This window comes from Coloeus monedula (assembly GCF_965178545.1).
Source record: "Coloeus monedula genome assembly, chromosome: 8".
NCBI lineage: Eukaryota > Metazoa > Chordata > Aves > Passeriformes > Corvidae > Coloeus > Coloeus monedula.
The window spans coordinates 18,945,895-18,972,827 of NC_138788.1; the positions used below are offsets into that span (position 1 = coordinate 18,945,895).

The 26,933-nt window shown below is 40.7% G+C and overlaps 2 protein-coding genes across 6 annotated transcripts in view; both read right to left on the minus strand.

Moving 5' to 3' along the window:
- The window catches only part of TM9SF3 (transmembrane 9 superfamily member 3), a 45,570-nt gene extending 31,359 nt beyond the window's left edge, over positions 1-14,211 (minus strand). The window contains exons 1-2 of one of the 5 annotated variants that reach the window (XM_082286051.1): positions 14,077-14,211; positions 5,766-5,961 (exon numbers count right to left, since the gene is read on the minus strand). In XM_082286051.1, coding sequence (XP_082142177.1) covers positions 5,766-5,961; positions 14,077-14,154 — 274 coding nt within the window. In that variant the 5' untranslated portion in view covers positions 14,155-14,211. Of the gene's footprint in view, positions 1-5,765; positions 5,962-6,543; positions 6,757-6,998; positions 7,021-10,462; positions 10,642-13,730; positions 13,830-14,076 lie in introns of those variants that run through there. The other 4 variants (XM_082286053.1, XM_082286052.1, XM_082286054.1 and 1 more) reach the window with 4 other exon arrangements.
- A 1,444-nt stretch (positions 14,212-15,655) lies between these two features.
- The window catches only part of PIK3AP1 (phosphoinositide-3-kinase adaptor protein 1), a 38,542-nt gene continuing 27,264 nt past the window's right edge, over positions 15,656-26,933 (minus strand). The window contains exons 9-17 of the mRNA XM_082286611.1: positions 26,504-26,599; positions 25,802-25,981; positions 24,960-25,022; positions 24,104-24,309; positions 22,507-22,579; positions 22,015-22,170; positions 20,375-20,445; positions 20,060-20,169; positions 15,656-18,977 (exon numbers count right to left, since the gene is read on the minus strand). Of these exons, the coding sequence (XP_082142737.1) occupies positions 18,923-18,977; positions 20,060-20,169; positions 20,375-20,445; positions 22,015-22,170; positions 22,507-22,579; positions 24,104-24,309; positions 24,960-25,022; positions 25,802-25,981; positions 26,504-26,599 (1,010 nt within the window). The 3' untranslated portion in view covers positions 15,656-18,922. The remainder of the gene's footprint in view (positions 18,978-20,059; positions 20,170-20,374; positions 20,446-22,014; positions 22,171-22,506; positions 22,580-24,103; positions 24,310-24,959; positions 25,023-25,801; positions 25,982-26,503; positions 26,600-26,933) is intronic.

Below are 26,933 nucleotides of genomic sequence, written 5' to 3' on the forward strand. Positions count from 1 at the left end.
TTGCATTCCAGTTTCCTTCACTAATGTTTCCTTTTCAAGTGAAGAAAGACAAAAGGGCATATTTACAGGACTTCAGAGAGCAACAGATTCAGACACAAGCTCCCTCATCTACATCTTAGTAATTGTTTTCACACTACAAATAGTGAAACACAGTACAAGAAAAGAATTCCATCTTCTCCTCTCCTCTTTTTTGTCATCACTGGAATTGAGGACCCATTTTAGTAGATAAAATTAATTTATGCTCTAAGTACAGCTCTAATCTGTATCAAAATTCAGCTTACTTTCTTCTATACACTAACTACAATATAAAGCTTAAAAACAGAATCAAATCACCTGCACAGAAAAAGCAAAGGCAAGCAGAATATTTAGATAAATAGAACACAAAACATAATTTCTCTAATAACAACAAAAATCAAAATAACGTCAAGTACATCTGCTCAACAAAACTTTTTTTCTGGAGAAAAAAAGAGAATAACAAAACCATTCAAGTCAACAAATGCACCAAGAAGACTTTTAGTGCATGGACAACATTTTCAGGGCCTGTACTGGTACATTCAAGAGAGGGAAGCCATTAAAGTTGGCACCACAGCTGAAACAGACGTACAAATTCAAGTTTGCACTTACACCTCTACTGAGCTGGATCCTATACTTTTTGGACTATGTTTCCTCCCACCCCCAAAATGCCTCTGCTTGGCACCTTTTCATTTTAACAGATTTTTAAATTGTCTTGACATTAATTAAAAGGACAAAAAAGAAGCTAACCCACAAACCCCAGAATCATTATTTCCTGGATTTGTTGCTAAGTACGGATTCTTTCCAAAATATTTGGCACTTCACTGTCATACTGTATTCAAATAAAGGATAACACCTTTCTAATACTACATTTTTTGACTTAAAGGATTGTTCAACACACAGGTCAAATGAAAATATGCTGTGAATTAAAACACAGGTAAAAGAGAAACTGATAGAGGCTGTTAAATAAAGCATTTCCCAGTGCCAAAGCAAGAAGCCTGTTTTGGATAAGTGTTATGGGGGGGGCAGGCTGGCTTTAGGTGACTCTGGCTCACAGTGGTACCAGCACAGGTAGGTTAGACTGCAACCTACTCTAAATTACTCCAGGGGCTTTCAGACTGTGGAATTTTTGTTTGTTTGACTAACTGAAATGAGCCATTCTGCATATAATGCTTTAGGATATAAACAGTGAGGTTTGCTGCTGTTAAAAAAAAAAGACTTTGAAATATCATTTGAAGTGAAATGACTGCATTGACACCAGTCTGCAGATAGCACCGTGCCACAAAAAAACCTGTCTTCACCCATTTTTATAGATCTTACTCCCAGCATTCAGAATACCAGAAGACATCACAGAGATAGTATAATCAAATCTGTATTAACTGTTACAAGTTACCCCAGGGCACATACATAAAACCCCAGTGTTATCATTAGAAACAATCTCATTCAATTCTTGCAAAACACAGGCATGACATTACATAGGGACTATTATGTCACCCTCAGCCATACTGCACTGTACAGTTCCTCTCACCTCCCCCTAAAACCAGTGAATGAAGTCATGTGCTCCTTTCTCCAGCCACTGACAGCTGAAGCTGGCATTTAGTTACAGGACAGGATTAGGTGGTCAAGCTTAAATCCACTGTGTTAAATTACTAAATGAAAGAAGCTTAGAACAGCATTCGGTGGCTGGGGAACCCGCTGTCTACTTCATTACAGCTTTACCAGATCTAAAGTTTTTTTATGTTAGAGAATTCTTATCCAAGTTATGGCTGGATGTGTATCTAAGAGGAGACTGAAGTTAAAGACAGGTTTTGTGTTGCATCTGCATCAGGGATGTCAAAGAGGTAATATCTGCTTTGTAATAAAGCTTCAGTAACATCAGTAGCATATTCAGGAAGTTTTTTAAAAGCATGAAAGCATGACTCATTAGAAAAGCAAGCGTGCTTAGTCAGATTTCAAATTTCCTATGAACAGTCAGATCAATGGGGTTTTATTGAAGTATGTGAACCATATTAAACTTCATTATATCTGACAACACTAAATGTCATCCTGGATGGCTGCCATATATGCTAGAGGTGTTGCAGAACGAAGTTTGGGCGAAGAATTCTCCATCAGAAATATGGTCATTTAGTAACATTTCTGAAGAAGTGCAAAATGCAATTCTGTTAAAACATCCTGTTCCTCTTTCAATTCATCTTCTCTAATGGCACTGTATGGTAACATCAAAATTTTCAAATTGAAGTTGCTGTGATCCCAATGTTCAATATATTTAATGATTTCCTAGGTCTCAGGTGTAACAGAAGATGTCACTCAAATACTTGAGTAAAAAACTTGTCATATTAATTAAAAAGCATTACTATCCTAGATTTAGCTTGACAAGATAATTAAGTCAACTGAAAACTTGAAGTTTACATTACAATGTAAGTGTATGTTAATAATTCATTACTTTCTTCACACAGGTATTTATACAGACTTCACACCTGTGATATAAGAACAACATTGCTCATACTGTAACAGAAGGAAAATCCAGCTATCTTGTATGACTGCATGTGTCCTTTCATAGGCCACACTTAAATACAAGAAACACTACTTCAGGGAGACTTGAATACACTGTAGATTTGCCCCACCAGTCACCACTATGAGAGTTCAAGTGGAAACCTTCACTCTCAGAAGGGCACATTTCTGCAAAATCATAATTTCTTTATTCTAGTTCAAAAACACAAGCAATGCCTAGTGATTCTGGCAGTAAAACTGCCAGTTTTACTTACACAGTTTAGTACTTCAGCTAATAACAGCTGTAGCCTAAACAATTCTTTGAATACGATGAACCTTTACCTGCTACTGCTGTCCAGTCAAACAGTGTTGAGAAGGGAACTGTTTTTTATTACAGAAGCAAATTTATTAGAACAACTGTATTTCCCCTTTACTCACTTCAGAGGATAAAAACATAAAGTATGAAGTTCAAATCTAATTTAATTTTGTAAACTCATAAAATACTCATTTAAAGAGAAAGAAATGCCTGTAACTGTTAATCTTAGCATAATGCCAAATACACATAAAGAAAAGCACAGATGCCTGTTAACTCAGAACTTAGGTATGATTCACATATTCATGAAGAAAATCTGTGCAAGTTTATAACTTATTATCTTAATTATTTCAGCTGCAGATTTTAGATACTCAACAGTCCTTGAAGCTGTATCTTTTACTTAAAAACACATGAATCTATTGGGACCAAACCAAGCCTCTGTCTGTTAACAAAAAGGAAAACAAAAACCAACCAAAAAACCCAGACCACCCACAAAAACACCAACAGCCTTGTTTCAATTTAATTGCAGCAACTTCTGGACCACTGGTGCAGAGTTGAAGCATGCATCAATCACACTGACATAAAACTTATTCATTAAAAAAAAATTATTTCAATTTCACTGATATAATCTAGTTACAAGAAAAAAAAAAAGAAAAAAGCAAACACCACTTCAGCAATAACAAGGTCTACCTTTAAAATGTCACTGAAAAACTCAAAAAGTGAGCTACCATCACATTTCAATAATCCAACTGGAAAATAATTGCCTATACAAATGCTGAACTTTAAGGACTGGTCTATAAAATCCAAATTTTACAACACATAAATTGGATATAAATTGTACTGGGTTCATGACAGCTTTTAAGCCTCTAAAAAAATGAATCTCACATTGCAATCCTCTGCTCTACTTCTTTCCTTTAAAAACCCGTATATCAAGGGGATTTGAATTACACAAATTTTACATAACTTCATATTAAATACTAATTTCATGTTAAATACTAATAATTACTGTTACAATTAATTTATACTTGTTGCTCTGAAATTTGGAAAAAAGACTATTTTAATACTTTTAACAGCAGAATAAGGATAGTAAAATAGACTTGACTGCCATTCATAGATTTCCCTTCATGGACCACTGCTAGAAATACTAAAACAGCTCCTGATGCAGAAGCTGCTGGATGACAGTTAACAGCAAAGAGATTATTGTCTTCATCTTCTATCCAGAGGATAGAAGACTGCAAGAGAAAAATCTAGAAGTGCATGTACACATACAGTTTCACACATCATGTACACATACTTAGTAATCAACCCGCTACCATGTACCATCTGCTTTATAAAAAACATCTGACCTGCAGCCACTTTGGTTGAGAGTTCAAGTCACTGCAGGTCTAATACAGATTATCAATATATACTAAGGTTCAAGATGTTAATAACAATAACTAAATTTTTAAAAATTCTGTGCATTGGCTACATCATAGCAGTGAACATCAGCTCACAAACCATCTAGTCTTTTCAATTTGGTGCTGCACCTAGAGAGTGCATTTGTCACAGGAATGAAAGAATCTCTTTGTAAAGTTGGGGTACTTGAAATAAAAATTACACATTGAATTGGCTGTCGAAATGAACATTTACCATATTCTGATAATAGAAGTTTTATTAATCTTCACCACTGTGCTCAATTGCTGCCAGTTGCCTTCACTGTTCTTTCCATTTTGTGTTTCTGAGGACATTCTATGAAGTTTGACAAGGAAACTAGTTCTCCCACATTGAGCAAAATTTGCAGCATGCTACAAGTGTTACAAACCAGTAGTGGGGACTTGTTCCAGTGTTTCTACACATATTGTACGTTTCTTAAAAGGAAAGATTCAACTCCAAACTCCTTTAATGTGGCAATGCTATCCTATATGCAAATTTAAAAATTATGAAGAATTTAAGGTATTAACAAACTTTCTAAAAATCTTTTATTCAATTTATCCTACTGCTACCAAAAACATCATCAGGTCTCTTATTTTGCATATGTCCAATTTTGGATAAAACTTTTACAGCTTACAAAAACTAAATCCCATCTGACTGTAAATGCTCAGATGAGATACTATGTTTAAGTTGTCCATCCAGTTAAGCACTAGTGATGCAATGAAGTGCAGTGTTCTGGAAAAAAAGATACACAGAAACACAGATTGAATTAAATTTATAAATGTTAAAATTCAAGAGGCAAAAATAATCTGTTAAATATTTGAAGTTCTGCAATTACTAGCCACAGATACCTGAAAGGACACACACAGAGAAATTATGCAATAGAAGACTCAGGCCTTAATATCAGGAAATATATTTGCGGAAGAAGTTAAATGTTTTCTCTGGAACATTACAGCAAAATGGTGAGGACAGGAAACAACAGGAAAAAAAAAAAACTGACCAGCTTCATCCTGCTCCATCCTGACTGGCATATAATGAGTTTGAGACAATATATAAAGGTATTTGTCAAAGTTATTTTGAACTAGACAGTAACCAGAAGGACACAATCATCTTTGTGTTGAGGTGAAACTTTGAGATGTTGAGCCCTTGCTACCTCTTTGCAATTGCAGCAAGTCTGCAAGTATTCAACATCACAGGAAAAAACTACATCTTCAGAATTGATAATTCCAGAATATTAATTCCAGTACCTATTTAAACATTCATACGCAGAAAACTTAGTTTTACCTTGTAAAATGATATCAGTTACTTCAGAAGCACATATCTGCTGCAAGCATACTCCTTCAAGGGCACATAGACGGAAATTTCACTGTAAACTCAAAAGCTAATGGTAGTACACAACCTTGCAGGGTGTACCAAACAACAATAAAAAATACACTCAGTTTCTAGCAGCAACAAAATTTCAGTTCTTCTCATTAAAAGATCAAGTTTGAAGAGTTTGTGTATTTTTTTTAAGTGACTAAATGCACTTTGAATTGCTTACCTTTAAATTTGATGTCAAGACCACTAAACTCCAATTCAACTCCTTGAAGTGCTTCCCCTAGGGTTTCATGGTAATGGCTGATGCTTTTTTTTGATCCCACACAGAAGGGGAGAGAGAAGTATTTGTATGTTTCTTGGCGATTGTGGTAGGGTCCTACAGTATTCATCCATAGAACAACTTCCTCTTTATCTTGGTACTGAAAGATAAAGTTATTGAGTTAGATGAGAAGCCCAGCAGAATAAAAATGTTCAAGAAGCTCTCATTCATATTAACTAGAAGGGCAGTTAATCAATCACAGGCAAAAGTTACACTTAAAGACACCTGAGCATTTTTGTCTTTGCATGACAGGGATTCTAGGATAAAATGTTCAGCCTGCTTTCTTAGAAAAAAAAGCCAAATTGATCATGCAGTTTCTTAGAGCCTATCAGTGAAGTATCAGACGAGAGGGATTTAAAAAGACATAGAAGATGCGATGAGCAGAAGTGGAAAGAAGCACGAGTCTTGAAAATAAATAAGCTTTTACTAATTTTGTGAAAACATAGATCAATTAAAAGCAAAACTCTGCTTATCTCAACTGAAAGCAAGGAAACACCGAATTATGGTCTCTGTTAAACTAGATCTTCGCAAAGAAGTCAGGCAATCTACCCACACTGACAGACATACTGTATTTTCCTAAAATGCAGCTCCCTTTCATTTTAGCAAGGATATAAATTGCATTCAAAATTCCCAGAAGAGCACAATGCCTCACAGGAAGCACTAAAATTAAACTGTTGCATACCTGCAGTAGCCAAGAGCCAAAGACACACAAAAGAACTGTATTTTGATGCATTTCTAGCATTCTCACAGAGAAAAAACAGAACAGCAAGAAGTCTGGTGGCTGCCATGAAATTCTCTCTGGGAACATTCACTCTTCACTTTCCACAGCTACTGTTATCCAGGAAAACATATTCCTTGTCTAGAAGCCAGTATTTTTTTCAAGCCCTTATTATGTCTGAATAACAAAAAAAGTACTTAAAGTCATTAATCTATCAGTATTCAAATACTGATAAATTCAGGAAAATTATGTGATCTGAAATAGTAACTTGTATTACATCTGTATGCATCTGGATGAGGTATGAGATTTGCTGATTACTACACAAAACCTCTCACCCAATACAACTTCTTCACCTATAATTTCAACAGAACAAGAGGGACAGGGACAGCAATGTAACTTCTAATGCATAAAAAACCTACCTACTTATAACTATATCCATATGAAAGCAAATCACTGTATAGGTCCTGAATTTTTTTAGGTACAGAAGTATAAAGTACTATTATAAGACCAAAACACAGACACAGAACATCTCGGAGAAGAAAAGAAAGTAAAAAGTTAATTAGATACAACTATTACATAGTGCACAGCTGAAATACTGAATACGGTTCTGTATCTCCCTTTTTAACAAATGAACAAAGATTCTTCAACTCCATTTATTCTGAACAACCATAGTCATACCAAGAGGTTAATGCAGAAATAATTAGGTACGTGCAGAATGCAAAAAATTCTTCATATGAGGTGTTTAAAGTTAACTCAAGGATTTAAACAAACATGCTTTGGAAAATAATTTAATCCCTTTAAACTAACATGCCATCTCAATTAAAGGCTCATCTTTTTTGTTTACAAAAGATGTACAAGGGTCATTCCAGCCTCTTATGTGAGTGATTTCTAACAAGAAACTTAAAATATCTTACTAATTTCATTCTGAGCTGCAGCAGAGACCAAACACTTATCAGTTTCACAAACCTGCCCCTTTGCAAAGTACACACTTCAGAACATTTTTGACAGGTAAAGAATATCTAAGAAGGATCAAAGAAAAAGTAAACAACACAGTAAGAGAAAGTAACATTCCTGCTCTCTGCCAGCAACCAGAAAGGTTATACCAGTGCAGCACAGTTGTCCAAAGAAAGTTGGGATAGAAAACAGAAAGCAAGCAAAATCACAGTTCCAACCCCCTCAGCTGCAGAAGCAGACAGTGGAATCTGCACTTCAAATCTGCCTCTAGCTCTTGCCAAGGGAGCACGGGACAAGCTGGTCTGTATCTCTTCCTAGCCTGTTACGTCTATCACGTCTTCTGTTTCTTCCTCTAACAGCTGCAGAACGTATTTCCAGCCCTTTCTCAAAATGGTCTTAACTTGTCAAGAGCCCACTTTAGCACTACTTGTACCAAACAGCTTACATGTGAGTTGACCGATGTCTCTGTTCAGCCTTCAGTAATAGAATATGACAACATCCTTAGGTCTGTGAGTTCATCTTTGACAGTGCCTGAATAAAGAAAGCACTGACCACTGCTTTACTTAGCTGCTTGTTTCTGACGTGCTTCATACTGAGCTGGGACCTCCACATTTTTGGAACTATACCAGAAGTGACAGAAGAAGCAGAAACCAACAGATTAACATAATATGCAAAATCTTGCTACATTTTCTGATCTACCAATGTAACTAAATAGTAATTACAACACCTGCAATAACGAATTTGGTCTTTGCTTGTCTCTTATATGCATGGTGTTTAGTCCCTCTTCAGGGCTTACAAGTTTTTCCCACAGTGACTCCAAGATGCCATCAGCCTGCTCTAGAGAGCAAAAGAGCCAGATCAAATGTAAAGAATTCACTCTGCATTTATTACTTCCTCCTTTCTCACAATCACCCCAGAAGAGCACAATATAAATCTGTTCAGGACTGCTACATAAACAAACACACCACCTCAGCCAGCCCAGGCTACACCACACACTCAGCAGTCCTTAGCACAGCCGTTTGCCATCCATCAGGTGCACCCGGTGGCCTCCTCAAATCAAGAGTGCTGTAGTAAGCAAAACAACTTAAGCAACTTCAGCCTAAATTTGGGGGTGGTGTCTAGTAAAAACTCAAGGACATTTTCTTCTCCTTACATATGCTGGGTTTTGCTCATTGTCAGTTACAAAGATGAGCTTCCACATTTAAATACATTTCTGAGACATGACATATCTCATCCTTACATTCTTAGCCTAGTGGAAAGGTAATTTGGTAGTAAGAACACAGTGCTATTAAAGAGTTCAAGTTTGTGGTGGTTTGGTAGTGGTGTTTTTGTTTGATTGGTTTCCTTTTTCATTAGTGCCTTCATAATATCAAAACATCTACAAGAAATAACAATGTCAACACGAAGGAAAACTTATTTAGGCACGACAAAGCACTAGAGTATCTTGTAGGAGGCTGTACCATCACTTCTTTATGAGGACCACTAGGTTTTGAGAAGGCTTACATATAATACACCTCTCAGCAAAAAGGTCATGCTACGAGAGAGAGAACATAAAATAAGCCAAGATGAACATATTAGATGACAAGGCAAAGATGGTCAACAAATAAGATACTGCAATCTGTACTATGGCAGATCTCAGCAAGCTCTTCTGGTTTTGGTTCCTATGAAGGGATAATATACTGCATATAGCTCAGATATCCTAATTATATTCACAGACACAAACATTTAACAACTTGGTCATGGTGCTACAATTCACACAGTTCAGTACTTCCACATGTGAGAAAGACTACAAAACACAATTTTATTTATGTTTCACTTACTGTAATTTATGAAAAAATGTCTGTAAGCTTTGGATATTTTTCTGCACTAAGTTTAATATCAGCTCAGTAATTTCAGTAAATATATGGAATATATAATGATATATTTATAGATGCAGCCTGAAAAGTCTCAGCATCGACACAAGTTACCTACCATATAGCTGTTACAGTCTGATTGAGGGGAGATAAACCTTCAGGAACTTTTTTCTGTAACTGCCAACCGTGTGGTGGAGGACCAACCTGCACCTCAAGTGCAACTACGTACCATCCCCAACCCTCATCACAGCTGAGGACATCTGTTCCAAAGCAGCACAATATGGCCACGCTGCCTGTTCAGAGCACTGGGCTGCACGGATGTGTCTGTACAAGCCAAAATCACGTCCAACCCACCTACAGTTCTTCCTTGTTGCCGGTATTGATGGGTCCACTCTAGTTTCCTGCAGGACACAAAACTGGCAGGAAGCTTGTGCAGTCTGACTTGGCCAGGAGTGCATCTCTTCCATGTAATACAACTAGTGAAAAACTGGGGGTGTGCACCACTTTGAGGCTTAATACCAAGACAATTTCCATACATCTATACAGCTTAGAAACTATTCAAATATAGCAATACTGAGACTACCTTCAGTATAGCACAGGCATCTTTCCTTCCTGTTACCCAACAGGGCACTCATGTGTGGAAAGCAACTTTTTGTCCTCTTTGCACAGCTGTAGAAATTAGCATGGTAACCCTAAAATAGACTATTTCTTCTACAAAACAAGTAAGGCTAGATTAAGTCAGTATACCAAAGGTTGCAGAAAAAGATACGAAACTGTCAGGTTATTGATATTCCTCTTTAAACCAGGAAAACACTTTGCAAAAAAAAAGATGGAGACAAAAAGAGGATTACAACTGCCAAATTTTATGTGATGATTCAGCAAAATAAATTCAAATCAAGACAGTTCCTTTCAGAAAATATGCAATTTTACTCCTTTTCTCAAATAGAAATCTGGAATGACGCTCTCCACAATGCACATCTTTCAGGGGAAAAAAGAAGACCAACATTATCTGTCACTGGCAAAGCAAAGCTGTAGAAGCAGGACAAGAAATAGAAGAGGCAGCAAGCAAGACTCACCTGGTAAGTAATATCTCGGGCTTGTTGTCCTCAGTATCTTACAGATATTCTATCTTTCAAGCACCGTGATAATACTCAATGTTTGCAGCTCACATCCAAACCCTATTAAACTGTGGATTTCAGCCTCATGCTCTCCTTTGGACAAAGCAGGCTATTTCTAGTAACACTTCTCCATTTCTCCCTGAATTGTAGACCTCACCAAGATGTGGCTAGAACTGTACTGGCAGCACAGGCTGATCTACTGCACACGCAGTACTTTTACTGTTACACTTCCTAGATGCACGAGATTGCTCAGGCACACCACGTCCTGCTTCCATGACATTTATTTCACCTCTTCAAAATGGAAACACAACTTCAAAGAGGAATCAGGCTGCTCATCTGCACACAACTTCATATGCAAATAAGTATTTAACAGGCACTGAAATGTTTTCCACAGTGTTTCTCTAACTGACAATTTTCATACACTGTACAAAGTTCCTGATCTAATATACTAATTTTAAATAAGCCTTATATGCTCAGGATTTTAATGTACTTCATAGGGGTATAAGTCAAGCAAAAATGCTTTTCTCCACCGTAATAAATTAGGAATTTTGCTACACAATATAGGCTGGGTTTGGTTTGTTTTTCAATGTTTTTCATGTATTTCCATGCTTACAGAGCACAGACAATTAAACTGAAGCAACATTAAAATTAAAATGCTACCTACTCCCTAGACCATTCTCCTCCAACAAAAACCACGGGATATTTCAGAATCTTTTACAGTTTGTCTATTTCATCATCAATTCCAACAAGTCCAGCAACAGAAGATGTGAAAGCAAAGGCCAGGCAGGAGCCCCCCCAGCCCTGTTTCTGCAGGATCAGCATACATTGTGGTAAGGCCACCAGTACCACATTGATACTATCACTTCCACAAATAATAGGACAACTCAAAAAATGTTGCAATTATTAGAATACAGGCAATGAGCAAGTACATGACATGCTCTGAAGCATGAAAATAAGTTAAAGAATCAACAGACAAGAACTAACTGGAAAGTTAGTTCCTGAGTTCTGTTGTGGTCTGAAGTTATGCTGCTGTACTGTCTTTAGACAATGGAGATTTTAAATGCTGTGTCTAAAATTTCTCTTCACTTACTATTGATCTTAAATTCCCATGTCTTTATCTTACAATTGTATTCATACTATTCATACTCCAAAGAAAGGCAGATGTGATTTTTAAAGACTAATTCAAACTTAAGATAAAGGATATAGCTGTTGATTCAATGACACCATCCATACCTCGTATCTCCAGAAACAATAGTATAGACCTAGAGCTTCATGCAGAGTCCTCTCACAACTTACTTTTATAGTATTTGCTTAGAAGTCCACAATTATAAAATAAAGGACACATATAATACATAATACAGCACACATATTGCACACTATTCCATGTTATAGCAGCACAATACATATTACAGCACACATATTGCACACTATTCCATGTTATAGCAGCACAATATATATTATAGCACACATATTGCACACTATTCCATGTTATAGCAGCTTAAGGCAGCACTTCTGTGTGTCCAACATGCTCAGCACTGGTAACACCCTGTACAGCTGTGTCAGGATGCACCAGCACACCTTCCCCCAGGCAGGCCGAGCGTCTGCGCACATGGAGCTGCACACTGAGGAAACAGCAGGATAAGAATAAAGATAAGGATAAGGATGTGTATTCCTACCAACAGGTCTTGAGTTTTAAAGTCAGTAAAAATTTAGTTTGAGATTATCAAATCCTAAATTTCCCTTCCACTTCTCCAAAAGTGAGCAGAGTCTTTAAAATGTAGTAAAGCACTTTTATTATAAGAAAATTAACCTTCCAATGGCAATAATATTTAAACTGAAATTCATTAAAATGCAGTATTTAAGGAATATTTCCTTCAGGTTCTTTATCTCAAAATCAGTATACTACTACAAAACCCTGGTCATGTTTCATTCATACTATTCATGCTTCCACTCCAATCTCCCATACAAGATTGAAGTATCAAAATACTCAAGCAAGGACACAGCCTTCCAAAAAAAGGTAACTGTCTTTCTACACCAACTAATCCTAACCTATCATACGATGTTAATAAACTGGACGCTATGTGAACAAGAATACTAAACCAAAATAGAGTTATAATCCCTCAGAGTTGAGTACTTAGATGAAAAAAAATGACAAGCCTTTAGGCAATCATTCAGAAGACCCAAAAAACATCAGCAGTCACTTTTGAAGGGAGAGCTCAAAACCAAATAAATTCACAAAATAAAATTGACAGCTTTTTTTTTTTCCCTAGAAGATTACCAATATTAACTTAACAATGAATAATCCCTCCAGCCAACCAGCCCTTAAAATAAACACAGCGCTATGCAGAAAACCATCTCACCTCAGCAGGAGCCTAACTCTAAAGCATAGGTTCAGTAACAAAACTGGGACCTAAACTAGTTCAAAGAATATTTGTTTCTTGAAAGTACTCAATATTAGATTAACTTTTCTGTCATTAACTGCAGCACCAGCAATTCCCTTTCCCTCTTAAAAAACAAACACAATCCTAACCAGTTTTAAAATCCTCAAAACTGCATGGAATGAGGCAACTTATTACCTACCACTTACACCAAAACTATCAGCACTATTTATCTGTTTTATTAAGAGCACTTGGTAAGCTTTACTACACCTCACATAGAGAAAACTATGATAAGAAACTCAGCAACTGTTTACCAGCTAGGCTGCTCAAGAGCAAAAGAAGTCCTGACAGACAGACAGACCCAGTGTTTAATCATAGCCACATTTGAACCCACTCGAATTCCACTTGCAGGAAACAGAAACGGTTTTCATGAAAGCCTCATTCCAAAATCACATCTCAACTTATCACACAAACTTCCACCTTCTCCCACTGAAAGCCATAGGAAACAACACTCTGATGTAAGATCAGAAACCGACGAAGCACTGGTACTTACTTCCTAGAAATTTTTTTGTGGTAATATTGTAAGCACTTTAGAAAAACTATTCTATACGCTCACGAGGTGAGCACTCAAATCAGCAGTATTTTATACACCCATCTTCCTTGCGGGTCCGTGGCAGCGTCCCCGTCCTGCTCTCACTCCCCAGCCCATTCCCACGCTATCCCTGCCTCTCCCCGAGGCGGGCTGTCAGAACCGCGCTCCGGCTCGGGCTTGTGTTCTGAGGCAAGAGCAAACACCCTCCCGAGAGGAGGGCAGAGCAAACAGCGCTCTCCAAACAAAGCACGCGTACCTGCCGGGGCGTTTATCTGCTCCAGGAAAAGGTGGGACACCGCGCCCGGCCGCACAAGGATGTGCAAACCGGATCAGAGAACGGGGCGGCCCTGCCCCGAGCGCTCCGGCGTCCCCCTCAGGCCGAACCAGAGCGCGGGGCCCGACTCCGGCCCGCGCGGCCAGGACAGCGCGAGCAGCGGAGCAGGCGCGGAGGGAGCCCCGCGGAGCGGGAGCCGCCCGCTCCCCCCGAGGCCGCGGCCCGTCGCTCCCCGTCCCTCCCGCCCACCGAGCCGCGCTCTCCGCGCCGCCGCGGCACGGGGGCCGCGCCCGAGCGCCGCTCCCGGGGAAGCCGGGCGCCGCCTCACCGTGTGCTCGTGCTCGTCGGCGCGGGCGCGCAGCGGCAGGAGCGGCAGGAGCAGCAGGAGCAGCCCGGACGCCGCCATCTCGGGCCTCGGCGTCCCCAGCAGGCCCCGCCGCGGCACCGGCCCGCGCCCGCCGCCGACGCCACTTCCGCCCCGCCCGCCACGTCACCCGCCCGCCCGCCGGAACCGCGGCGGCGCTACGGGAGCGCTACGGGAGCCCCGCCGGGTGGGCGGCGCCCAGGACGGGCCCGCGGGCGGGCACAGAGCGCGGCGGGCGGGACCCGGGGTGCCCGCGCCCCGCGGGCCTCGGCACAGCACGGCCAGCAGGAGCGCAGGGAAGCTCCGTTCTTACGTGATGGAAGTGTAGTTGATATTGCGTTTCGATCGGTAAAATAATCTAAAGGTATTTGGGAACAGCGTGGCGCAGGGCTCTGTACAAATACCCTCTGGAGCACAAGGCCTGTGGGGAGCTGCGGTTGTTGAGCCTGGAGAGGAGGAGGCTTAGGGAAGACCTTATCACACTCTACCAGTGCCTGAAAGGAGGCTGTAGCGAGGCACGTTGGTCTCTTCTCCCAGACCACCAGTGACAGGACAAGAGGACAGGGGCTCAGGCTTGGACACTAGGTGCAATTTCTTCGCGGAAGGGGTGATCAAACAATGGAAGGGGCTGCTCGGGAGGTGGTGGAGTCACTGGCCCTGGAGGTGTTTAAGGAAAGAGTGGACATGGCACTTGGTACCATGGTCTAGTTGACACGGTGGTGTTCAGTCAGAGGTTGGACTCGACATTCTCAGACGTCTTTTCCAAGCTCATCAATTCTGTGATTCTGTGAAATACACAGTCCCATTCTCTACACCCCTCACAGAAGCAGCGGGAGCACAGGGCCCAGGGCAAGCGCTGAGGCGGCACAGCCACACCTGGAGCTCGCTCAGGATAAGGTTTCTGTCAGCGCTGGCTAAGACGAAACCCACAAACCTGCCTCCAAACTTGGACCCACCTCAAACTACAAGTCCACAGTAAAAAAAAAACCCAAACGAACAAAGCCCCCAATCCAAAAAGCTCATGGTATTGAACACCGATTCATCAAACAACTTTTAAATTAAGCAAATATAGTAAAAAATTTCAAAAGCTATCATATATATTCTTTAAAAAGAGGGGGGTTGGAGTTACACCATCTTCTCAAATAAAGAGAGCCAACAAATAAGCACACAGACAACAAATGATGTGAGCAGAAGGCAGGAACTCCATGCTGTTACATGTCATCCACGCGTTGTAGGAATGACGCAGAAAACAGATTTCCCTGTTACCACCATACCTATGCTATTCTCCCTTTGTGGTTTTACACATTGTCTACCTCCCCTGAACGTATTTCACAAAGTACACTTAAATGAAGCCTTTCCCAGACAGTACATGCACTATTTCAGTAGAAGCGAGGTCCCTGTAGAGAGATACACTTGCCAAAACCCATGCAAAAGCTATGCCTGTATTACACACACACGGACTAAAAAAAAGAAAACCTAGACAGTTTTGATAACACCATATGTTTCCTCCTAGTCATTGCATCTCAGTCCAAAACAGAGTCGCTTACCCTTGGGAGACAGAGAGAGGAGGCTTCAGCATCTTCAGTTTATTGAGTACTTAAGTGTCTCAGTAAGCAACAGGGCCAACCAGAGCCATCTGTTGCAGCAGGGTTTGCAAGGCATGCTGTACAAAGAACACTTTCCCCAGGCCTGCCAGCTGCCACCTGAGTTTGGTGGATTGGTTGATGACCCTACAATTGGCCAGGTCACTTAAGTTTTTACCAGCAATTTTATTATCTGTTCAGTCCTTGAACTCTAATATGCATCAGAAACACTGTTCATTCCCACTTTCCCTCCCAGGCACATTCTTAAGTAACCAGCAATCTGTATGCACTCTTTTCTTCTCTGGTCTCTTCTGATCTTCAGTTTCAGGGCACTTCTCATCCTGGATGGAAGCAATACCACATGCTCACCAGCACAAATTACAGATACAGGGAGTCCATACACTGAGATTCAAGAGGCTTAAAGCAACTAGATGAATCCAACCCAAAGTGGAACACACACTTCGGTGGCTAAGTAGGTGCATCACCTGTAAGAGACTTGGAAGTCGTGCCTGCATCCTAATTGTTTACCTGCCTCTAACAGTAAAGCCATTTTAATGCTGTTCCTTTTCTCCTCAATAGGGCGACAGCCTTGCAGTGATGGTTGGTCACTGAGATCCCTCACTAATCCAGCAGAAGTGAGACAGGAACACCTGAAACTACAGCTGCATCTTCAATTTCCCTCCCTTAAGCAGTGCAGAAGGGGCTTGAACAGAATACATTTATAGTATGGCTCAGTTCCCCTTTTCCCAGCTCACCTCTCCTCCAAACCAGAGCCTCAGCATTTGGGTTCATATGATAAGTCAGGTCAGAGTAACGAAGTATCTAAGCTTCAAATGGGAGAGGGACAGAAAGGCTACTTACGAGCTACTTTTCAGCAATTCAGATATAATCATCTCTCCACAGCACAAGCAATAAAAATCCAGTTCACAACCATAGTATTAGGATTCTGCAAAGGCAAATGCTCAGATAAATCCCTCCCCATAGAGGACATTTGGCTATAACATGGCGGGGATGCAGAATTAAAAATTAGCTTGGAAAGATGGATTCCTGGGCTGCCTAAGTCCAACAGCGTTGAAAGGAAATCTTCATGATACATATTTTGCTCTTCCTTTCCTGCCTTACAACAGTTTTACTCACATCCTACAAATCTACTTTATGCTGTACCTGGCAGATGTGAAAGCAGACAAATTCCTCTTACTACATCACAGCTCCAAGATCTGGGACACAGCTGCAGTCAGTACCAAGAAGATAGGGAATTTTGGAGCAAAACCAGGGAGCTGTGTGCAAACCAAAGCATGTGACAGCTGAAGAAATCAAGCTGCTGAATTTCTTCTTTTGGTTTATCTCTTTTACCCCTAATTTCTTCACTTATCCTTGCTACTATTTTCCTCATTTCAGCACCAAAACCTCATCCAATTTGAGCTAATAGTGCTGGAAACCTTGTTTCATTCCAAGAAGAGCACAGAAAGGCAGCTCTCCCTTCACCATCCCCCTGGCTACTCTGAACAAAAGCAAACTGTCATTGAGAGTCTATAGTGCCTGAGTTACTGGAGACAGCACTGAGATTCCTTTAAAAAATAAAATAAAAAAACAAAACAGAAAGGACATTTCTGTATCTATAGGCCTGCAGCACAACACCTGCATCCCTCTGTCATCAAAAGGAGAACGTATATGAACTGCATTTGGAGTCACCCAAACCCTGTGAGTTTAATGCACAGATGATATTTAGCATATGCCTATATCCCTGAAAGAAGCAGGGGCTTCTCCACCTTCATTCAGAGCTGGTCAAGTCACAGCTGCTGTCACTGCTGCAGCTTCACACATTGGGTGGGTTTACCACCCTGCGAGAGAAAGGAACTGCAACTCTGTCACCTGCCCTCCTACAGATGAAGGAGAGCAGACATGCTCAGACAGAAGCTCTGCATGTCCTACCTGCACCTGAGGGATCACCTAATACAGATGTATCCCTGTCCTTTTCAAGCCATTCCCCCTCCTTCATCCCTAAAAACCAAGTTGGTAATGGTGTTTAATTCTCTACTCTGAATGTTATCTTGCAGAATTCCTATCTCAATCACTCAGGGACAACCAGAGCCTTAAACTTGTCCCCCAAGGGTTGGGATATGCACAGATTTCAAGGCCTGGAAGAGAGCCATACCAGGAAGCCTCCTGAAGGTTGTAAGCCCTCAAGCAGAGAAAAGGCTGGACATAGCTGTTGCAGATTCACTGGCAGAAAGGAACAGTAGATGAAGCAAAGTCCAGCCCCCAGGCTGTGCTTCCACTGCAGCCAGCTGAAACACAGCTGATATTTGTAAGGGGTGTGCAGTGATAATTGGAGACTTACTACTTACTGTTCCAGAGTATGAAGTGGAATGCCTTTGTATTGCTGCTATAATGACCACATGTAAGAGATACAGAACACAGCACTGCCACCAATTCCTTCTCTAATTTGAGAGCTCACTCGTGATTTTGTAACACCATACCCACACACTCCCTGAAAAAGGTTTAAGTACAGATGGTTTGTGATATAGAAGGTCCCTTACCAACTATCTTGGGAATTTTCGTGGTAAATACAGCACACACAATACCTTGTCTGTCCTCTTCCAGGAGGGAGCAGAAAAAGGAAAGGCATTTTCAAGGCTGTATGCAAACTACATTCTTGAAGACAGACAATTTCTCATCCTGCCCATGGTTTAATGATTGCTAGAGGGGGATGCTACACCTTCTGAAAGGTCAGTATAACTGTATCCAAAATGTTATGCCAAGCAGTAGTACATTCACCTGCTCCTGCTGTAATGAGCATTCTTCAAACATCTTATTTTCTTTACTTTTACAAGCATGTTTTCCAGTCAAGCCCTGGTAGACTGTATTGAGAGGTTTGTTAACAATGCTTATCAGGATTTAGTTCCTAAAAGGACAGGTGTGCTTTCTTGATCAAATGGCAACTTCGTGTTGGTGCAGGGCTCCCAAGACACACATCAGTGTCCTTCCCAATGATGATACCTTTTCTTGAAGCCCCAAAGCACCAAAATTCTTCCAATAAAAGAAGTTATAGAACGCCAAGAAGTCCCAGTGAAAATCATGGGAAAAGTTACCAGAGCTTCAGGGAGGATAAAGGGGATGAAATTATTTGGGTCCCACTTATAAATAATTTAAGTCAGCCCAAAAAATTCTGTACAAACACATATATAAACTGAAAAAAATCTCATATTCCACAGATGTTGAGAGATTCAGCGACCTCTTGGGGGCACAGGTGGAGGATAAAAGCGTTCACAGCTTACAGGCCTATAAAAAGAGAATGAAAACACATGTAAAAGCAGTAGCAAATAGAGTTCTGGAACAACACATTGCATGCAATAACATCACATGTAAGAATACTGTACAAGCAATAGTCATACAAGAAGAAAAACAGACTGTCTGATTCAGCAACAGAGCAAATGCCAAGCTGCCAGAGCCCTGTTCCTGTCCAAGCTATTTTTTCTGTTCCTCAGCTGCAGTAGTTCTACTATTACTGGAAAGAGATTCTGTAATAGTTGGTTGGAGTAAAACTTTGATAGTATGGTAGCTTTCTCCTGAAATGAAGATGCAATAGGAAGAGATCAAAAGATTCAAAGCCTTTTTTCAAACTAACTGCAGATAAATTCCAGCTATATCCTTGCCAAAGCCAAGCCAACAACACAGAACTTGCTGCACCCACACAGTGGCAATTACTGCTTTAACAGTTGGAGAATTTTATTGGTATCTATACTGAGAGAACTTTTTGGGGAATAGATTTCATAGACTTGCACTGGTTGGACTAAAGGAATGTTTACAAGTTATTTAAGTTTGTGATCAAATCAAGGCAAAACTCCTCAACACCTTTCATAAAACCAGTGCAGTTCTTTCTCTAAGACCAGTAACATGTGTAAACATGTGCTTTGGAGAGATCTGAACTTTGTAAAAAGAAAAAAGTCCAAGAGAATGCCAAAAGAAACTTCCCCCTGCACTACACTTTGTATGTTCCAAGAGGATATTCTCAGGAGAGTCAGGTACTAAATCTCTGCCAAGGGCAGGATCTGACTCCACCTGGGTCAGTCTTACTATGGCAAGCGTGGTGTGCTTCACTAGTGCTGCCCCTTGCTGTGCATGAATCACAGCAACAGCACTGCAGCAGCCTTATTACCAACTAGGAAACAGATTCCTCCACATATTACAGATGAGAAACAATGATCTTACAATTCCTAACAGTGTGTGTTGACAGATAGCAGTCTGGTAGACTTTGTTCAAAAACACATTCACTTTCTGCCTTGCTAACTGCCTTGCATTCTGTCCAAGGTTTCCATATGGATTCACTGAAAGCACACATTTGAGTTGCATTTTAGTTTTACCTGCTTGCACCTCGAGGAGGCACTCTGGGAGGCCTTTCTGGGAAGGGAAGCCTCTCTACTTGGTGAGGAACTGGGCTGCGGCTCCTTGCTGTTTCTGGGACTTCACTGTCCTACAAAATGAAGAGAAGTGTTTACAGAACAGCAGAATTTGGTTCTTGGTAGCTTTACAAAAGAAGTGGCTACGTTTTGGCATTTCTATAAATGCAATTAAATGCAATGCCAGCTCTGAGCTTCTTTTTTTTTTTTCTTTTGCATGACAACAAAGCCATGTACTTAAGGACAGCAGAGCAGCACATAGCAGAGGTGAGAACTTACCTCACTGTCCCCTTCCATCCCACTGCTGACACTCAATATGCTCCGAGTGCTGGAGCGGTTACTTGCACTACCTGGAGCAAGTAAGCAAGAGAAAAACTGATTATTAAACCCTGGTGATTTAACTGCAAATCCCTAATGCTTGCTTTCTAGAAGATTTCTGCCTTATCTTTCTTTATCCAGTCTTCTGGTTAAATACTCACAACCATAATCTAACTGAAAAGATCCAATGCCAATATCACCTAGCAAGTCAGGCAAATATTTTCACAAGGGTTACACACCCAACACTTATGTACATTTAAATTATCATTTCCCTATCTTTAACAATTGCATGAAGGTAGATGGCTATGAGCACTGTCACATACTCATTCCTAGAGTAAATGACTGCTTAAGAAGTTTCTGTTCCAAATAGCTGTTTACTACATCCTCTTACAACAATCCTTACTCATCACAGGAATGCTTCCTAGTGTATTTCCAAGCTAAAAACAAGTTCGTTCAACCAACCTTCAGCACCCATCTATGCAAACCCATTTAACTGCCATGGACGGAGAGTAGGGATTGTTTTTGCAATTAGTCATGCCATCTCCAAAGGTGATGGCAACTCACAAACGTATCCAACTGCTATGGCTGGTTTCAGTCATAAATAGATAACATTCTGTAGGGCTGTGAAATACTGGGACACTAATATTCGGAAACCTCTACACTGAAATGGTGACTAGAAAGGTTTTCTCCTAAGATGCACTCCCTCCCTGCTAGCTTTGGTAAGTCTCATCAGCTGGTACAAACAGCAGCACTTAAGAGTGCTAAATACTGTGGTAGGGTCCATTCTCATATCACACCATGAGAAAGAGCTCCAAGCTGCACACAGCAAGCTCTGCAGACTTGTTAACACTTCTCTCACATCTGCTTGTATGCAAATTACTGGCTCAGCCAGCTGCCTATGGCACCTGTTCTAGATGTATGCCAGCTGCATCTTGCCAAGAGTTACAAAGGTAGTAACGTCACAGGAGCTCAGGTTTCCTTTCAAAGGACCAAATTGATTCTAAATGAGTTCCCCAAGAATTGCTCAGTCTGCAGTAAGAGCAAAAATGCAGGGATTTGCACAAATTAAACCTAATGAAAAGCAAAGATAATAAAAACGTGCAGACTGCCCAAGTCACTCAAGAAGTCCCACTGTTACCAATGAAAAATGCTGTCCTTTACATACAACAATTGAAGAAACAACATGTAGGGACTGGTTTCCAGCCTGAAATATAACTGCCCTTCAGGCCAGAAGAGCACACAGCCTGCTGGCAGTCACAGCACAGGAGCATCCTTTCCAATAAGAGAGCAGCTGCCATCCACTTTTAAGAACTGAAGGCAGGTGGTACGCCTTCCCTGACAGGGCTCAAGGGAATCTTTTGCTCAGCTTTCAGGTTCTCCTCCTGCAGAGATGCAGACAAAAGATACCCAAACCACTTGATGCACATCTGGACTTGCTTTTACAGTTTTGAGAACAGCTGGCCTGAGGCATGCAAGGTTTGGGGTGGCATTGTCAGTACTGGGATTCAGGAACAGAAGTCCTGTCCCCTGGTTGACTGCAGGGTCAGGCTGGGTAAGTGTGTTCCATCCAGCTTTCCAGGTGACACTCAGAGCTTGCTTACTTGTTGTGCTGGATGTGCTTTCTGTTTTCCAGTCTCCTCGTTTTAACTCCTTTTTTGGCGGAAAAACGTTTTTCCTGGGGGTGTATTCATATATTCCACATTCTGGTTTCCCCAAAGTATTATGAGAATGTCGAATGGGTACTGTAATTTCCAAATCTGGAAAGGAAAATAAACAGCTCAGAAAGGTCTATGCAATTGTAGCCTCCAAGAGACGGTTTTGCACTTAAGAACAGAGTTAAACCAAATTGCATAAGGACAATCATAACTGTACATGAATGAATCAAGATGCACCCCACAGGTGTGGGCATCCTTTTCTTGGCTGTGAAAGTGAGGAGCAAAGCAACTTCCCTATGTTTTTGCCAACTGGCACAGGGATGTGCATATTAAAATATCGCAGAACCACAATACACACAGACACATTTCTGCCTGAAGAGCTTATTAATACGGTTAGCTGCTTCATTACCAGAGAATATCAGAATCAAAGACTGTTACCTGCACTTTTGTCTTTTTTTTGCTTCTCCATTTGCCTCCTGGTTATGCTGTCTCGCAGACGTTTCAGATTTTCCTAAAAACATCATAAGATATTCTTTTCAGGGTTTTGGCTAAAGGAAGAGGAGCAGCTTTCTAACAAAACCAGTACAGTATTTTAGCTAACTTTGCAGTCAAGCTGTAACAAAGCTTGCTAGACCTGGCTGAAGTCCAAACCACATCAACAGGTTTTTAATCTATTCCTTTCAGAAACCCATGTGTGCCTTTCAGAAGCCAAGGTTTTTTCTGATGTTCATCATGTATGTTCAGGTCAAGTTCACATACTCACTGGCAACTGCAGAAAAGCAGCAGACTGGGTTTAGAACTCCCTGTATTTTGTTTGCACTGTGACACTGACACAGAAACAAGACCCACAATCAACTCCATAGTCCTTTCTGTACTAATGAACAAAATTCTGACTGCAGGGACAGAAGAGGCTGCCATGCAGCCCAGAGTGGGAAGGACAACTCAGAATTCAGGATATCCCCAATGAAGAAATGTAACTGGGAGCAAAGTCTCTTCACCATTGTGTGGCAGCATATTATACCTTACAGTACAAAATGGTAGGGAGGAAAAAGACAACTTTTTTCAGCAGGGAAATATGTACAGATCTGAGAGGAGGAAACCCCTGAATAGGTAGAAAAGCAGATGAAACAACTGCTGTACCATGAAGCAAAATTTGGAGCAGAGACTTTGAAAGCTGCTCATGGCATGGGGCACAGACGATACCTTCATCTCTTCTACATAAATTTACTGAAGTACCACTGTGTTCTTCACTGACAGAAGAAGGGACTCCTCTGACTGTTTCTGGGTAGAGAGTACCTTTCCAACTGAGAATCAGGAGGAGAAAAGCCTTGCCACTGTTCTGACAGCTTTCAAAACAACATCACCCACTGGAGACCAGACTGCCACAGCATGAACAAGAGGCTCCAAAAGAAGCAGGCTTTTAAAGAGGGAGCTTCACTCTAACTTGAGAATGAAAATTTTAAACTACGACTGATAGTTCCACCAGTCATTATGTCACTGCTGCCAACAAAATGACTCCGTCATTCAGTTAAGCCACCCAAACACTCTGCTTTTACTAATAACTGCTGCTAGAACAGTCCTGTAATCATCAGCCAACAATCAGGGAGAAACCAGATCATCTACCAGCTAAGACTTTACAACCAATACACCATCTGGGACACAGAGTCTTCACTGATCTGAAATGGATGAGAAACCAACAAGTTAAATGGTCATCGCAGGAGTCCCCTGCCAGCAGGTAGGTGCTAGGTGACCTCTAGAAAGGTGATTTAGCCAACTGGATTTGATCCAATTCCTTGTATACAGATCCTCAAAAACTAACAATATTACTGCAAGACAAACAGATCTGTAAAACTGCTACCTGCTTGCTGCTTACTGGGAACAGCTCCCCCATGGCAGTAGAGAACTCTGCTACCTGGGGGACTATGTTAGCAGTCTTCCTTCTCCAACCAGGAAAAAAATGTACCCACACTGAGCAGCTTGTGATATATACCTAGAGACACAGCTGTATTTCTTAAACAGTAGTGTAAGTCTGTACCTGCTGGAACCGGAATGATTCTGATCTCTTTTTCTGATTCAGCTGCCACTCCTTAAAATGAAGTACGGCTTCATCCACAGTGAGGATGCCCATTTTCACTTGCTCCTGTAATGTAATCAGCTGCCGCTGGCCCGGGGTTTTCATTCCAGCAAATGGATCATATATGCTTGATTGAGACAGGTCCCTTACAGGCCTGATTATTGTCTCTGAAGAGAGAACACCAGCGAAAGTATTATTAAACTTGTGGCATCTGCCTTCCTCACTGAATACAAAGAGATCAAGCACCCTTGATCCAGCAGATATTAAAAAAAGTATTACAGACTGAGTGTTTCCTAAGAAGTATGTCCTTCTTAGGCCATCCTGCTATTTGTCAAGTCTAAAAGCCAAGCTGAGAGGTAGCATTGTACACAAATATATCCCAGGGATAAGCTCTGCTTTAAAAAACATAGTTTAGTTAAAGAGCACAAAACATATTCCTTAAAGTGCCCTGCTTCCTCAGCAATTCATAGAACAGGGCTTCTACGTTAGCAGTCACAAAGCTGGACTCTTTCTAGGTAATCTGTGCAGTTTAAGTCCAGAAACTGAAAACTCATTCTACTGATGCTGGCATTTTCTAACTCATTTGTAACATAAAGTAGAGTTCCCAAGACGTGAGATGTGTTCCCTTCACACTCTGCACTTACAAAAGTTTCCAGTGTCACAAAAGGTCAAAAAGATTGGGGTCATTCGTAGAGGACTATTATCCCCAGAGCTCTGTAAAACAGTCTATTCAGTCATATTCCACACAAATGAAGCTACCTTAACAGATCTGCTTTTGGATTACTGAAAGGATTTTCAGGGTGAACATCTGACTTACCTTTTTTAACCCTTCCTCTAGGGACATAAATATTCTCAGGTCTTTGAGCCTTCTGTGCAAAAACTGCAAAAGAAACATTCTTTAGACACTGAAATGCATCTCATGAAGACAGAAATAGCAAGGATGAATATGGCAAGCATATAGAATTCTGCACTGCATTACAGCTTCTGTTACACTTCTAAGTCCATTGAAGAAAACAAAGACTTGTATGGTAGAGTTCCCCTTCTATTGACCTCTAATAATTTAGCTCAGCCACCTCTAACAGAAATCTGGACATGATTTCCCCGTAGTCCTGTCACAGAGGGAAGGAGAAGTCACTTAAATTACTCTCTCACATGTCATTGTGGTTCTTGTGAGAATGTTTGTGATGTATGACCAAAATTTCCAAAGCTCCCTAATAAGCTAAGAGGAACAACCTTCTTCAATTTCAATAAAACCCCACCTCAGAGGGAGGTATTGAGGTATAAAATCATGTCCTATACAAATGCAGTTGAATCAATGATACCATTACATATCAGCAATGTCTCAATGTATTAGATTAATTGAGTCCTCATAATATCAGGGTCTTTCCTATTTAGTTGGATTTGTTTATACCATTTGCGGGTAATCTGTCATCCTACTGCTTTCATGAAGAACAATCTTAGGCCAAGATCTTGGGATATAACATCCTCACATTTTCAGAGTAGGCAAAAGATGAAAAACAGATATGGAATTGGATCCCAAAGGTAACTAACTCCAGGGTCAAATAATCCAGGGATCCTGGCATTTATTTGGCAACTGCAGCCCATGTCAATGCCATTCTACAGTTTACTGGTCTGCATTTTCACTGGTAACCAACTCACTTTTGGAGATGTACAGCTCATTGTCTGGCTGTGGAGAGCTAGATTCTGGTCTTGGAACAGGAACTGGAGGTCTGTTAGCCATTTCCTGTGGAAAAGGGTCTTGTTCCACCGAGTAGTACACATCTTCACCACACTGCTCATGACCTCCGTCCTCAGAATCTGGCACATCCATGCTACCGCCTACAATGGAGCAGAGTTTGTAAGAATAACAACCTGGCCACTTCACAGAACACTGGATCCCTCCAGATGTATTATGTACCACATTCTTACCAAGCTGGCCATTTCACAGCCAAAATCATCCAGTGTTACAGTGACTTACATGTGCCAAAAACCTTCACGACAGGACTTTATCTAAAGTCATTAACATCTAGTAGCATGTAACTGTTTGCCACTATGCCTGTACTATCTGTTTTGAAGAAATAGTGAAAAATCTCCTAACTCTCTTTAAGAACTTGAGGAACAGTTAATTTAATTAATTTCAGTTAATTAACATACTTCAGTAGTGAACAAATCAAACAGACCAATGGTTTCCAAAAGCTGTATGTGATGGTCTACAAAGTACTACAGAGAATTAGTCCTTTGTCTGAAACAAGCAAACAGTGTGGACTATCTCCTGCCCTTACGAGTTCATGGAGAAATCTCAGGTTCTATTTAATTGTTTTAAATGTGCTACTGCCATCCTTCCCTCAAAACAGGTCTCACCTTCTAAAAACTTGCGGAGCATTGAGTCTTTTGTAGTTACAGAAACTTCATCTCCAGCAACTGGAGTATCTGGTTTGGATTGAAGCATCTCTACATCTGAAAAAAACAAAAAACCAGAAAGATTAATCTGTTAATTATATCCTGAAATACATGGAACGATATAATGTGATATAATACATTGGTGTGGTATTTCTGACTGGACCTTTGGTTTATGGTGACAATCAAAAAAGCTGGGCAAATGACCAGACATTTTCTTCAAAAAAGGCTTCTAAGTTGCTATGTTCAGTCCAATCTGCATAAATCTTTTCCAGCTGCCTGATGCTTACACTTGAGAGTGCCTAACAATGCTATTGAAGTTCTGACAAGGCTTCAAGCAGGCACTGAGTTTTGGCTATTACTGAGAATGTGTTGGCCAGGTGAAAGTTTTGGC